Source organism: Eutrigla gurnardus, assembly GCF_963514095.1.
Source record: "Eutrigla gurnardus genome assembly, chromosome: 1".
Lineage (NCBI taxonomy): Eukaryota > Metazoa > Chordata > Actinopteri > Perciformes > Triglidae > Eutrigla > Eutrigla gurnardus.
Window position 1 is genome coordinate 9732376 of NC_139915.1, and position 12234 is coordinate 9744609.

Here is a 12234-nt window from a genome sequence, read left to right on the forward strand (position 1 = left end):
AGGATATAACATTAACTACGACTAAAAGTAGGGCTCAATAAACATGGAGTTATTCAAAAAATAGAACAACAAAGTTATCTGACAAGTAACCGGTCTTTTAAATGAAGGAGATTAATGTTTCTTATTTAATAGAGCATGGGAAAGAGCCTTCTTGCCTTCTCTCTCTCCTTCACTTTCTCAGTGAAGACATTCTGACACATTCTGTTAATTGGAATATGCCAGAACAAAATGACCTCCTTCATGCATCTTTGTAAACTCCTGCTGCTGGGAAAAACATTATTAAAGCAGTTCTTAAAATGGTAGTAGAGATCCCAAAGTTACCAGAGATAACCACTATATTATAATGGATTTGTTTAAATGTAGGAATTAATTAGAATTTAAAAAAATAACTTAAAAAGGATAGAAACAATTCAATAAAAAGGAGGGTTAAGAGGTTAATAGAGTGTAAAAATCCAAGAGTAAAACCAATTTACAAACGTGCATTGACTGTGTTTTTGTAGGAACCAAAGGCTTTTTAAAAACATCTCTGTGGGTGATGAACTTATTCAGGGGGTATACAAAATGGCACAAGTGACAAACCCACCGTAACATTGCTGCTTATTCCTGTGCATGACCTCTAAAACAACAACTGTCGCCACTTGGCCTTCCATGTCTCAGTCCATAAAAATAATGAGGTAAAAGAAAAAAGAAAAGGACTTCACTGTTCAGTCGACTAGTTTTAATGGTGTGGAAGTCGTCTCTACCCTTTGCTCCCTCTGAAACTCTAGTCAATGTAAAACAGCCTGCAGCCAGCAGGACCTGTGACTCAGACTTTAAATCCTCAGACTGATTGTTTCGGATGAGTGAGACCTCAGCGCCAACTGGCCGCTGATACAGACTCTTGATTTGTACCCGATTTCATGGTTCAGAAATGGCCCACTCCTCTTTCCACAACGGGGATTACAGAGCGGGACAAATGGCATCACGTATGCATCTGGGAACAGCTGTGGCTGCTGCTCACTCCTCAACGCTACATACACCCAGCACACCGCTTCACGACAACACCATCCAGCCATTGTTTGAAAATTGAAAGAGAACAGCTGGAAGCTATCGGGTGACACTGATCAAAGCCTTCAGATTGTAATTGACAGTTGTTGATGAATAAATAAATAAAATAAAAAAACTGACTATTTTTCTGGGCACCCACAACCCACAAAGAAAACGTAAATTATTGTAAAAGCACAATAAACAGTGTGCGGTCTATCGTTTTAGCAAGAAAAGAAGCCATGTAGGGCAGCCTATATCACACTGCATCACATTTTCTCCATTAAAAGCACACAATTATAACACCACGTCTAATTTTCTCCACTGGACGGACACCACAGAGGGCACTTTTTATCTGCCATAGGGGCATCCAAGAGGGCAACTACAATCTTTTTTTAGTTTTCAGCCACTATATTCTTGAAGCTTTGAAATGTTTACAGCTTGTTTCTCGGTGGCGGCTGGCAGCTGCGGTCAGCTTGGATTCATTGCAGTTACAATAGATTCCAAAAGCAATGTATTGATAAAGTCAGGTTGGAATCGTTTGATGCTTTGCTTTTTGCTGTGATTGTGACTATTGGAGTCATCTACAACTTTTTCAGAGCCACCGTTTATTACTTAATACAGATTACAACACAGTAACAAACTGAAAGTGCCACTTTTTGTTATTTGGGTAACTTGGGTCTGTAACACGTGTGGCATTTGAACGTGCAATGTAAACCCCCTATTTACCTCCCCACCTCCCAGAGCCTAAGTAGTTCTCCAATATCTGCATCCAGCCCATGGACTGCTGGCATCCAGCACCTTAAAGGTCATGCTTTGGGGCTTACAGGTCTTTCAAGTCATCCACAGGGTTACATATTTATGTTTAAATAGAAGGTCATAAATACAATTATTACAGAAGGCTTGAGGATTTGACTGATTTATCTTTTGTGTAATGTCATTAGAGGCTTAGAGGCCTCACTGTGACAGAGTGGTTTTCCCCGTGTTTTTTTCCCCCCACATGTTCAAAAGAGACAACATATATTTTTAGTGATTTTCTCCACAATCAATTGGCCGTGGAATATGAACATGAATCACAAAAGCAGAATCAATTCACCAACAAGACATCAACCACAAAGACATTTTGCAGTAACTAGAGACAATTGACACCTCACTGATTGATAAAGATCCGAGCTATAAATGTAATTTATTGCGGCTACATAGCATCTGCAACCTCCACAATGCATTATAGAGGATGTCATGGCAGGACCTTCCTCAAGAAGTACTCATTCACACTCCCAACCCGGCCTCCACTGCTTCTCCAAACAGAGAGAAAGACTGATGGTGCTTGGAAGTGCTGTTGGTAATCTGTCAGTTTACATTGCCATCCATTTGAAATCTCATAATGGCGTCTGCTGACAGGGGCCACTAATGATGCCCTGAGCCCTGTGTACACATCTGGAGTCTCGTCCTCCTCGAAACACTTCATCAGCCTCTTTCCAACCAGGATGAAATGTTTAGATCAGCTGCATCCTCTGATTGCAGAGCCAGTTTAGCACCTCCGCTGCTGAAAATCAGTTGATTCTTGATTGAAGACATCACTCAGGTCAAAACATAAACTGTGTATTATAGGAGCAGGGCAGCTAAAGGTTACTCTCTAACCTGACTCCAGGAGGGAGGGGGGGTATCACACAGTACAGCTCAAGTGCATGTGGAGTGCCTCTACAGCAGCCTACCCAATCCATAGGTTCAATTACGTGTTGTGGCCATTTTCATAGCAGAAAGTTGAGAGGGACACTTTACTCTGATACCAGCTCTATTGCTCAGACACCTGTGCTTTAAGGTCTCCTCCATAACTCAGCAATAAACATTGTACTCAGAACACAGAAAACAAAAGTACTTCAACATAAATCAGCGTATCATGTTTGCTTTAGCGGACACCAGCGACGAAGATACATTGCTATCTCTTACCTGACCAAGCAGAGTTCCCAGCACGCACACCACCAACATCCGCACCGCCATCCTCAGTCCCTGCACTCAGAAACTCACTCTGCACAGACCTCTGGGCACTGAACGATCGGAGGCTCCTCTGCTAAGAACTGGCGACGAAGGCCAAACTCTCCAACCCTGAAACCTTCCCTTCTTCTGTTCTCTGTCTCTTGCTGTATCTCTCTCTCTCTCTCTCTCTCTTGCTCCCTCTTTTCCCTCTCCCAGCGTTTGTCCCTCACAGCTCCTCCCTGTCCATAGCCGGGGTATGTCTCACAGTCGTGGGGTAAGGGGTTAGAATTTCAGTAGCAGCCCTCCCATGTACCCCAGCACATGTGCTGTCACTCTAAGACCGATGAGAGAAAGAGAGAGACAGAGAGAGGGAGGGAGGGGGATAGAGAGAGAGAGAGAGAGAGGGAGATGGAGAGAGAAGCAGGGCAGCTGTTGGTGGTTTAGACAGAAACACCAGTCTTGTAAGCAAGTAAGTAAGTAAACAGTAGTGCTTTACAGAGACAAAAAGATAGAAGGCCAAGATACTATGTAAAACATGGACACATACCAAGCAGGAAATATGAAATTACCAACACTACAAAAACCCAAAGATGTTCACTTTACAATGATGTCGAACGGAAAAGCAGAAGAATGTTTTCTGTATTTTCCCTGAAAGAAATTACGCAATTATTATACAATGAATTCTGTCGATCGTCCGATAAATCAATTGAATCACTCGCTCAGCAAATATGTATCTCCATTAGCCCATAAGTTTTCTTTTAACTGAAAAACAGCCAACGATGTCAATCCCAGGACTTAATTGCCGCAAACATCTATTCAACAAACTCAACAACGCTTGAATGCCTCACATAGCTCAGGAGTTAGTTAGTTTTCTTCTTAAATCTCGTCCAGATCAACCTTCGTGTCGTAAGGCCGCATACGTAACGTGGCTCTCTGCTGCGGCCTCTTTGATCTCCTGCTATTTTGGACACTCGTGTCAAGGCAGGAGATGAAGATCTATGGTGCTCAATGGGTGATGTCAAAGTAGAGCTTGCCATGTCTGCAATGCGTACAATTTGACGGAAACACTACCATGAGTCATGAGTCCAACGGCACTCTGCTGCAAGAAGAGATGTTAAAAAATTACTTTATTCATCCTCAGGCCAAACACAACCCACGGGAAAGATGTGTTTGGCATTATGGGACAATCTCTGGAGCCCCACTATCAACACCCTATCAGCGAGTCTGCTCAGAGGTCAAAGGTTGATATGGATCTTAAGAAAGTAAACAGCTTCGAACCACATTGGTCTCCCCTCTCACCACGGAGACAATCCTTTACTTGTGGGACAGACGGCCATTCATGTTAAAGAAACAAACAGCAAAGACTCGCATTACGCACCACGGACATGAACAAGGAATCAACCACACAAATAAAAGTAGTTGTGAACGTTCAGGAGACAGAGTGATACTACAGTCTAGAAGCCCCCGGGGTAGAAAGTAGAGCAGGGAAATAAGTGAGTGTGTTGGCAAGCTGAGTGGGCGTGCTGAGTGGGTGTCGGCATGCTTCCATGTGTTGTGTGTGTGTGTGTGTGTGTGTGTGTGTGTGTGTGTGTGTGTGTGTGTGAGTTCTGGTATAAAGGGGTGATTTTACAGCACCTGTCTCTGTCATTTTAGGGTGAGGCAGTTGGCTGGAGGCGCCCTGATGTTTCTCTCCCTTACACCCTCCCACACACACACACACACACACACTCCCCCATCAACTTTCAAACCAAAACAAAAGCAGACATATCATGCAATGTTTCCTGGATAATGGGTTCATGCGTGTGTCTAATAAATGAAACCAGGGACAACGCTAAAGATTATAAGATGAACCACTCGCTGAAACCCTATCCAAACACCTTCTATAGATTCTGGGACAACGCTCTGCTGCCCACTGCTGGCAGAAATAACAACTCACAGCTCAGTAAGATCAGCTACTTGATTACAAAAAAGTGAGAAGTTGTCTATTAAAACTAAGCGTGTACCAATAATGGAAACTATCATTGAGCTGAGTATTTAAGCGCCGCATTATTGAATGAACAGGAGAAATTATAAATTTTTGGTGAAAAGGAACATTGTCATATTACCAGTGGTGGAAATAACATACTGTAGTACCAGTTTGAGACATTGTACTTTACTTGAGCATGTCTAGCTTATGCTACTTTATACTTCCACTGCACTTACAGAAATATTGTACTTTCACAATTCAATTTGACATCTAGTTAGTTAGTTATGTTTCAGATAAAGATTTTACTTGCAAAACACATGGGAGGAGGGCTGCACGATGGTGTAGTGGGTAGCACTGTTGCCTCACAGCGAGAGGGTCCCGGGTTCCATTTTGGGGTTCCTTCTGTGTAAAGTTTGCATGTTCTCCCTGTAAGCGTGGGTTCTCTCCGGGTTCTCTGGCTGGTTCTCCAGCTTTCTCCCACAGTCCAAAGACATGCATGATGGGGATAGGTTCATTGATGATTCTAAATTAATGAGTGTGAATGGTTGTCTGTCTCTACATGTCAGCCCTGTGATAGACTGGTTACCTGTCTGTCTCTACATGTCAGCCCTGTGATAGACTGGTTACCTGTCTGTCTCTACATGTCGACCCTGTGATAGACTGGTTACCTGTCTGTCTCTACATGTCAGCCCTGTGATAGACTGGTTACCTGTCTGTCTCTACATGTCAGCCCTGTGATAGACTGGTTACCTGTCTGTCTCTACATGTCAGCCCTGTGATAGACTGGTTACCTGTCTGTCTCTACATGTCTCCCTGTGATAGACTGGTTACCTGTCTGTCTCTACATGTCAGCCCTGTGATAGACTGGTTACCTGTCTGTCTCTACATGTCAGCCCTGTGATAGACTGGTTACCTGTCTGTCTCTACATGTCGACCCTGTGATAGACTGGTTACCTGTCTGTCTCTACATGTCAGCCCTGTGATAGACTGGTTACCTGTCTGTCTCTACATGTCAGCCCTGTGATAGACTGGTTATCTGTCTGTCTCTACATGTCGGCCCTGTGATAGACTGGTTACCTGTCTGTCTCTACATGTCGGCCCTGTGATAGACTAGTTACCTGTCTGTCTCTACATGTCAGCCCTGTGATAGACTGGTTACCTGTCTGTCTCTACATGTCAGCCCTGTGCTAGACTGGTTACCTGTCTGTCTCTACATGTCGGCCCTGTGCTAGACTGGTTACCTGTCTGTCTCTACATGTCAGCCCTGTGATAGACTGGTTACCTGTCTGTCTCTACATGTCAGCCCTGTGCTAGACTGGTTACCTGTCTGTCTCTACATGTCAGCCCTGTGATAGACTGGTTACCTGTCTGTCTCTACGTGTCGGCCCTGTGATAGACTGGTTACCTGTCTGTCTCTACATGTCAGCCCTGTGATAGACTGGTTACCTGTCTGTCTCTACGTGTCAGCCCTGTGATAGACTGGTTACCTGTCTGTCTCTACATGTCAGCCCTGTGATAGACCGGTTACCCGTCTGTCTCTACATGTCAGCCCTGTGATAGACCGGTTACCTGTCTGTCTCTACATGTCAGCCCTGTGATGGAGTGGTTACCCGTCTGTCTCTACATGTCAGCCCTGTGATAGACTGGTTACCTGTCTGTCTCTACATGTCAGCCCTGTGATGGACTGGTTACCTGTCTGTCTCTACATGTCAGCCCTGTGATAGACTGGTTACCTGTCTGTCACTACATGTCTCCCTGTGATGGACTGGTTACCTGTCTGTCTCTACATGTCAGCCCTGTGATAGACTGGTTACCCGTCTGTCTCTACATGTCAGCCCTGTGATAGACTGGTTATCTGTCTGTCTCTACATGTCTCCCTGTGATAGACTGGTTACCTGTCTGTCTCTACATGTCGGCCCTGTGATAGACTGGTTACCCGTCTGTCTCTACATGTCAGCCCTGTGATAGACTGGTTATCTGTCTGTCTCTACATGTCAGCCCTGTGATAGACTGGTTACCTGTCTGTCTCTACATGTCAGCCCTGTGATAGACTGGTTACCCGTCTGTCTCTACATGTCAGCCCTGTGATAGACTGGTTATCTGTCTGTCTCTACATGTCTCCCTGTGATAGACTGGTTACCTGTCTGTCTCTACATGTCAGCCCTGTGATAGACTGGTTCCTTGTCTGTCTACATGTCAGCCCTGTGATGGACTGGTTACCTGTCTGTCTCTACATGTCTCTGTGTGATAGACTGGCGTCCTGTCCAGGGTGTACCTTGCCTTTGCCCAATGTCAGCTGGGATCGGCTCCAGCGACCCTGAATACAGGATGAGTTATCTGCCAAGTCAGTAAACTGTTAAAGTATTTCTTTTCCTCTTTGGCAGAAGAAGATTTGGTCAATATCATTGGATATTTATGGGTATTGAAAACTACAAACGGACATCAGAAATGGGCAGGTTAATTAGGAAAGAAGATGACGTACAAAGGCAGAATTCATGCACTGCACCACATTGTCAATTACTGAGGAATATCAGACCCAGCAGAAGACGAAACGAGATCACAAGTTTCAAAGGCTGGTTGGTGCAGAGTCCCACTGAGACAATAATAACAAAGAAGCCTTGCGGTGCTCTTGAAGCTGTAGTCGGGTCACTTTACACAATATTCCCCTGGAATACAGGTGGCTCAGAGCCCCACTGATCAGGAAATAAGGAGCCCAACCTCGCTGCCTCACTCACTGGGGACATACTAACACAATTAATGAGGAATACTGGAAGAGGGCAGAAACAACCTGGACTTGGTTTCTATGATATGTACATTATTTTAGTCAAAGTCACATGTATATATCACATGTTCATCCACTTTAAGGAATAATATAAGGAACAACGTCTAAATGGTTTTACATACAGCGAATAATATATTGTTTGATTTATTCTTTTGTCTTATGGAAAAATGTCCTCCAACAGACAAATCTCATCTTTAAGGGTTGATTAGACTTTAAAACTCACAGGAAGAAATATGTTTTGGTTCAACGGGACATCATAAATACTTATATATTCATTTATTCTGTAGACATTTTCATTCATCTTCATATTTTCCTTCACTTGTGTTGGTCTGGGAACAAGGAATCAAACCATATCTTGCGTTGATAATATATTACTTAATGCTAGTCTTCTATTTGTATTGAATAAGAACATTGTTTGGAAAACCCTGATCTACGAGTCAGCAAATGCAACTTGACTTATTTATTACTTTAATTCAGGGTTATATTTATTATTAGGGTTGTTTTTGCCTGCTTGTTTCCACAACAGGAAGTAGATTCCAGCGCCAACAAAGTAACACAGCCACTAAGCGGCTAATTAGGCCAGAGCTCGAACCCCCTTTGAAGTGCACTGCGAAGCACTAATATGATTTCTGCATGTATAATGTAGAGGTGAAACTGCTTTCATCAGCGTGAGTCACCAGTTAGCTGATAAAACATTGCCAAAGTTGCGGTTATGCAAAATGTTGCATATTGGTTGGAAAAGTACGTTATCGTTTTGTTATATTTGTGCGGAAATCCATGAAACACACTTATGTCCAATCACATCACATCTTTATATTAAATTGCTTCCATTGAATGATTATTATTAGGTGGAATATAACAAACAATACAACATACAAATTAATAAATAGAATACAAAAATTTGAATAAGGAGGCCATATTTAGGACATGTGACATGATATGCATCATATGAATCCGTTTAGATTGTTGACTTCTGTCTACTTTTGTGCCTTTTTGTTTTGGCAGTATTTTCTATTCGCAGTAAATGCTATGACTCTGTCCACCTGCAGAGGGCAGTGTTACACCAGGCAAGCATGCAGCTGAAGAGGAGAGACGGGAAAACGAGTGAGACTTGAGGGTTTGTCTAATAAGAGATCTGTCTGACGAATAGAACAAATTATGACCCTGAGGATGGAGGGCACACTGTTAAGCAGATCGAAATACTGCAGAAACAAAAGCTTTCGCATCAACGCCGCTATTCACTATAGAACAATTATGATATAGATCTCTACATTATAGTCAGCTAATCAAATTGTTTTTCCATAATGTCTCTGAATATGTATTTGCATTCAACGGATTCACATATCTGGGATTTCTTTGTCAGCACAGAAAAAAAAGCCCCGAACAGCACACAATGTAACATTTCCAGAGGTGAGTGTGAGAGAGCGGGAGGTTGGGTTACTGCGGCTCTGCCTTCACCCCGGTCTGCCTCCACCAGGGTGGGTTGCCAATTAGAGCCAACACATATGACACACTTGACTCCCCCGCTTGAACCATGGCTGGAGATAATAGGCCTCTTCCTGCAACTCAATCGATGACATACTGTCCCATGGTGGATGTCTGCCTCAGTACACACACACACACACACACACACACACACACACACACACACACACACACACACACACACACACACACACACACACACACACACACACACACACACACACACACACACACACACACACACACACACACACACACTCTTATCTGTGACAGAGTAAAATATGAGCTTTATGTTTCTTACACAAAAATACACAAGCAACACACACACACACACACACACACACACACACAATGACAAAATGGCTTTCTGCTCTCTTTGTTTCTGCCCGTTTTCAAAATCCTAAACAATAACTTCCAGCCACACACAATGATTGGAAGTTATTGCACATGGGCAGGTGAGATAAGAAACTGCAAAAAAAAACAAACAACAACAACCCCTTGATGCACAGTGAAGTTATGTGTACATAAATAGCTAATCCATCCGCTAAGTGTGTTCATACGTCTAGCTAACCCCACAGGAGGCGTCTGGGCTGTGTGAGGGCACCTGAGTCATGGGGATTACAGACATTACCGTAATGGATATCTGCTGTGCTCGGTAATAGGCAGACGCCTTGCGTGAACTTGCTCTCAGTAGTCGGCTCCCGACATTGTTGCTTCTGACTTGCATCTTGATTTGGTTGTTAGACCTTGGCTATCAATACAGCTGGGTCATAGCTGGCTAAGCAGGAGCATAAACATTGCATCAGTATGAATTCACAGAGCTCGGTGTGATGCAAACCCACCCGTATCACATCATTCTCTCGGTGCTGAGCCTGTAATGCTCACTTTCTCTGGGGGAAGAATAATAAAAAATAAAATAAAACAGTGTGTCTCTGTGTGTTAGTCTCAGGGTTTTTATCTATGTAGTCGAAGTGGGGGAGAGTTTGGGAGTCAGCGCTGCTCTTTGCATGGCCGGGGGGACGGAGAGAGGGGAAGCAGTTGAAGGATGGAGAATTGTGGAGGAAGGCCTCTGCGTGGCTTTTTGGATGGGGGGGGTTTGAGGTGAGGGGTGGATGGGGATGGGTGTGTTGGGTGGGAGAGGAGGGGGTTGACAGTCGTATGCGTGCATGAGCCTAATCTGCCTCCATCAGCTGTCAGAGTCGGGGATGTCAGGACTACCGGGGCTCCTGGTCCTCCCTCTCTCTCTCTCTCTGTCCCTCCCTCTCTTCACTGGCAATGTCATGTTGTCAGCCCACATATGCTCGTCTGCGGTGGAGGGGGGGTTGGGGGCAGAGGGTTGAGGGGGCTCGGGTGGAGTAGACATAGGCACATGGGCAGCCTCCGTCTTTTTCCTGTCGCTGTCGACACTTGTCTTCTTGCCTGTGTGCCACTGACGTTGTTCCCTTTTAACCCCTGCAGCTCCCCCTGTCCTCTCTCCCTGCTGCTCTCCCCTCTCCGTCTCTGCATGGATAACATCAGAGGCGGCGCTTAGTTGCATCGAGAATTACACTCACAGGGCTTTTACTTCCAGCGTGATTTTGTCTCCCCGCCGCTCTCTGTTCATTTAACAGCACAATAGATTTTGTAGCCTCTTGAATTCCCGTTGCTCACGACGTTAAACGATTGATAAACAGCAGCATGTCTTTTTTTAGTAGCAGTGTCCATGTTAATTCATAGATGCAGCCCCGCCTCAGCTCGTGCTTATATGTTGTATTACATTTGAATCAGAGAGACGATGTGAGTTTCGATCTCTTGAAAAACACATAAGGTTGTTAATCAGTATTTACCTCTGTTCTGAAGATATTATTAAAAAATGCTCAAGGACCATCTGGATGGCAAAACATCCCGTCTGCTTCACGGTGAATTCCTTGTATGTGAAAATCTGGCACCAAACCTGCTTCTGATTCTAATTCTGATGATCCAGATCAGGATTGTAGCCAAAAATGAGGAGGAATTCTTCACTCAAATCGTGGAACATAAACTGAAATTTTTAAAATGTCATTATCAGTTATATTTGTACAAATACATTTTTCTTTTCAATATTGTATATTCTTATACAAAATAAGTTAACATTTTGCCAGCAACTTGAGGGTTAAGTTGTGTTAAAATTGAGTTTTTTTAGCTGCATTGTGAGTATTTTGGAAATGCTGTGTTTATTTTTAATTATTTTTCAGGAAATAAAAACAGATGCTTAGCTCTGTGACTTGCATGTATTTTTCAGGGCTTTGAACAGCACAAACAAAATTCCTTTCAACACATTTTTTTTTTATGATGGAGGCAAAATCTATCTGCATGCTATTTCTTGCTGTATTAATTTTATGTATCTGAGACAATTTCATAGCACCAAGTGATAGATTTAGTATTCAGGGAGCCTTTTAACATCCAAAAGGGGATAACTGCTTAAAAACTGGCACATTTATACAGTTTCTGAGCGTTTCTCTGCTTGCAATGTGAACTGTCCCTGAAAAATCAGATAAAAAAACTAATAAACCAACAATCTCCTCTCTTCTCTGCTCGAGATGAGAACGCGTTGGGCTCTCCTGTCCTGAGCAGCAAGAGGCCCGCATTCTGAAGACAGCAGTCAAGCGTTTATATCTGTATGGGTAACGGTGCTCTCGCCCCAGTGACCTGCCCCTGGCACTTGCCACGGGGGGCTTTGAGACTACCTGTCAATCAAACTCGGAGTCCTTTCTCTGACTCACGATGCAAGTCCCCCCCCCCCCCCCACCATCTCCATCTCCATCTCCACACAATGATGATATCTCTGGAGCGCATCACTTCCATGTATCTGCACGCATGTCACATGTTAACCGTATATCCAGTGGACTTTACAGCACGTCTGCATCAATGGATTATAGTTCAGCGGCAGTTGTGCTTTCCTGAGTGAGCCGAGTTACAACCCTGTCTGGAGATTTCTAGTGTGCAGGATATTAATGCAGGGCAGCTTTAACCTGGAGCAGGT

At 43.8% G+C, this 12234-nt stretch overlaps 1 protein-coding gene across 2 annotated transcripts in view; it reads right to left on the reverse strand.

Annotated features, from left to right (window-relative positions):
- The window catches only part of cdh15 (cadherin 15, type 1, M-cadherin (myotubule)), a 31002-nt gene that overhangs the window by 10752 nt on the left and 8016 nt on the right, over nt 1-12234 (reverse strand). The window contains exon 1 of one of the 2 annotated variants that reach the window (XM_084012763.1): nt 2974-3202. The exons of the other annotated variant lie outside the window; for it this stretch is intronic. Coding sequence (XP_083868889.1) covers nt 2974-3024 — 51 coding nt within the window. The 5' untranslated portion in view covers nt 3025-3202. Of the gene's footprint in view, nt 1-2973; nt 3203-12234 lie in introns of those variants that run through there. 2 annotated transcript variants of the gene reach the window in all.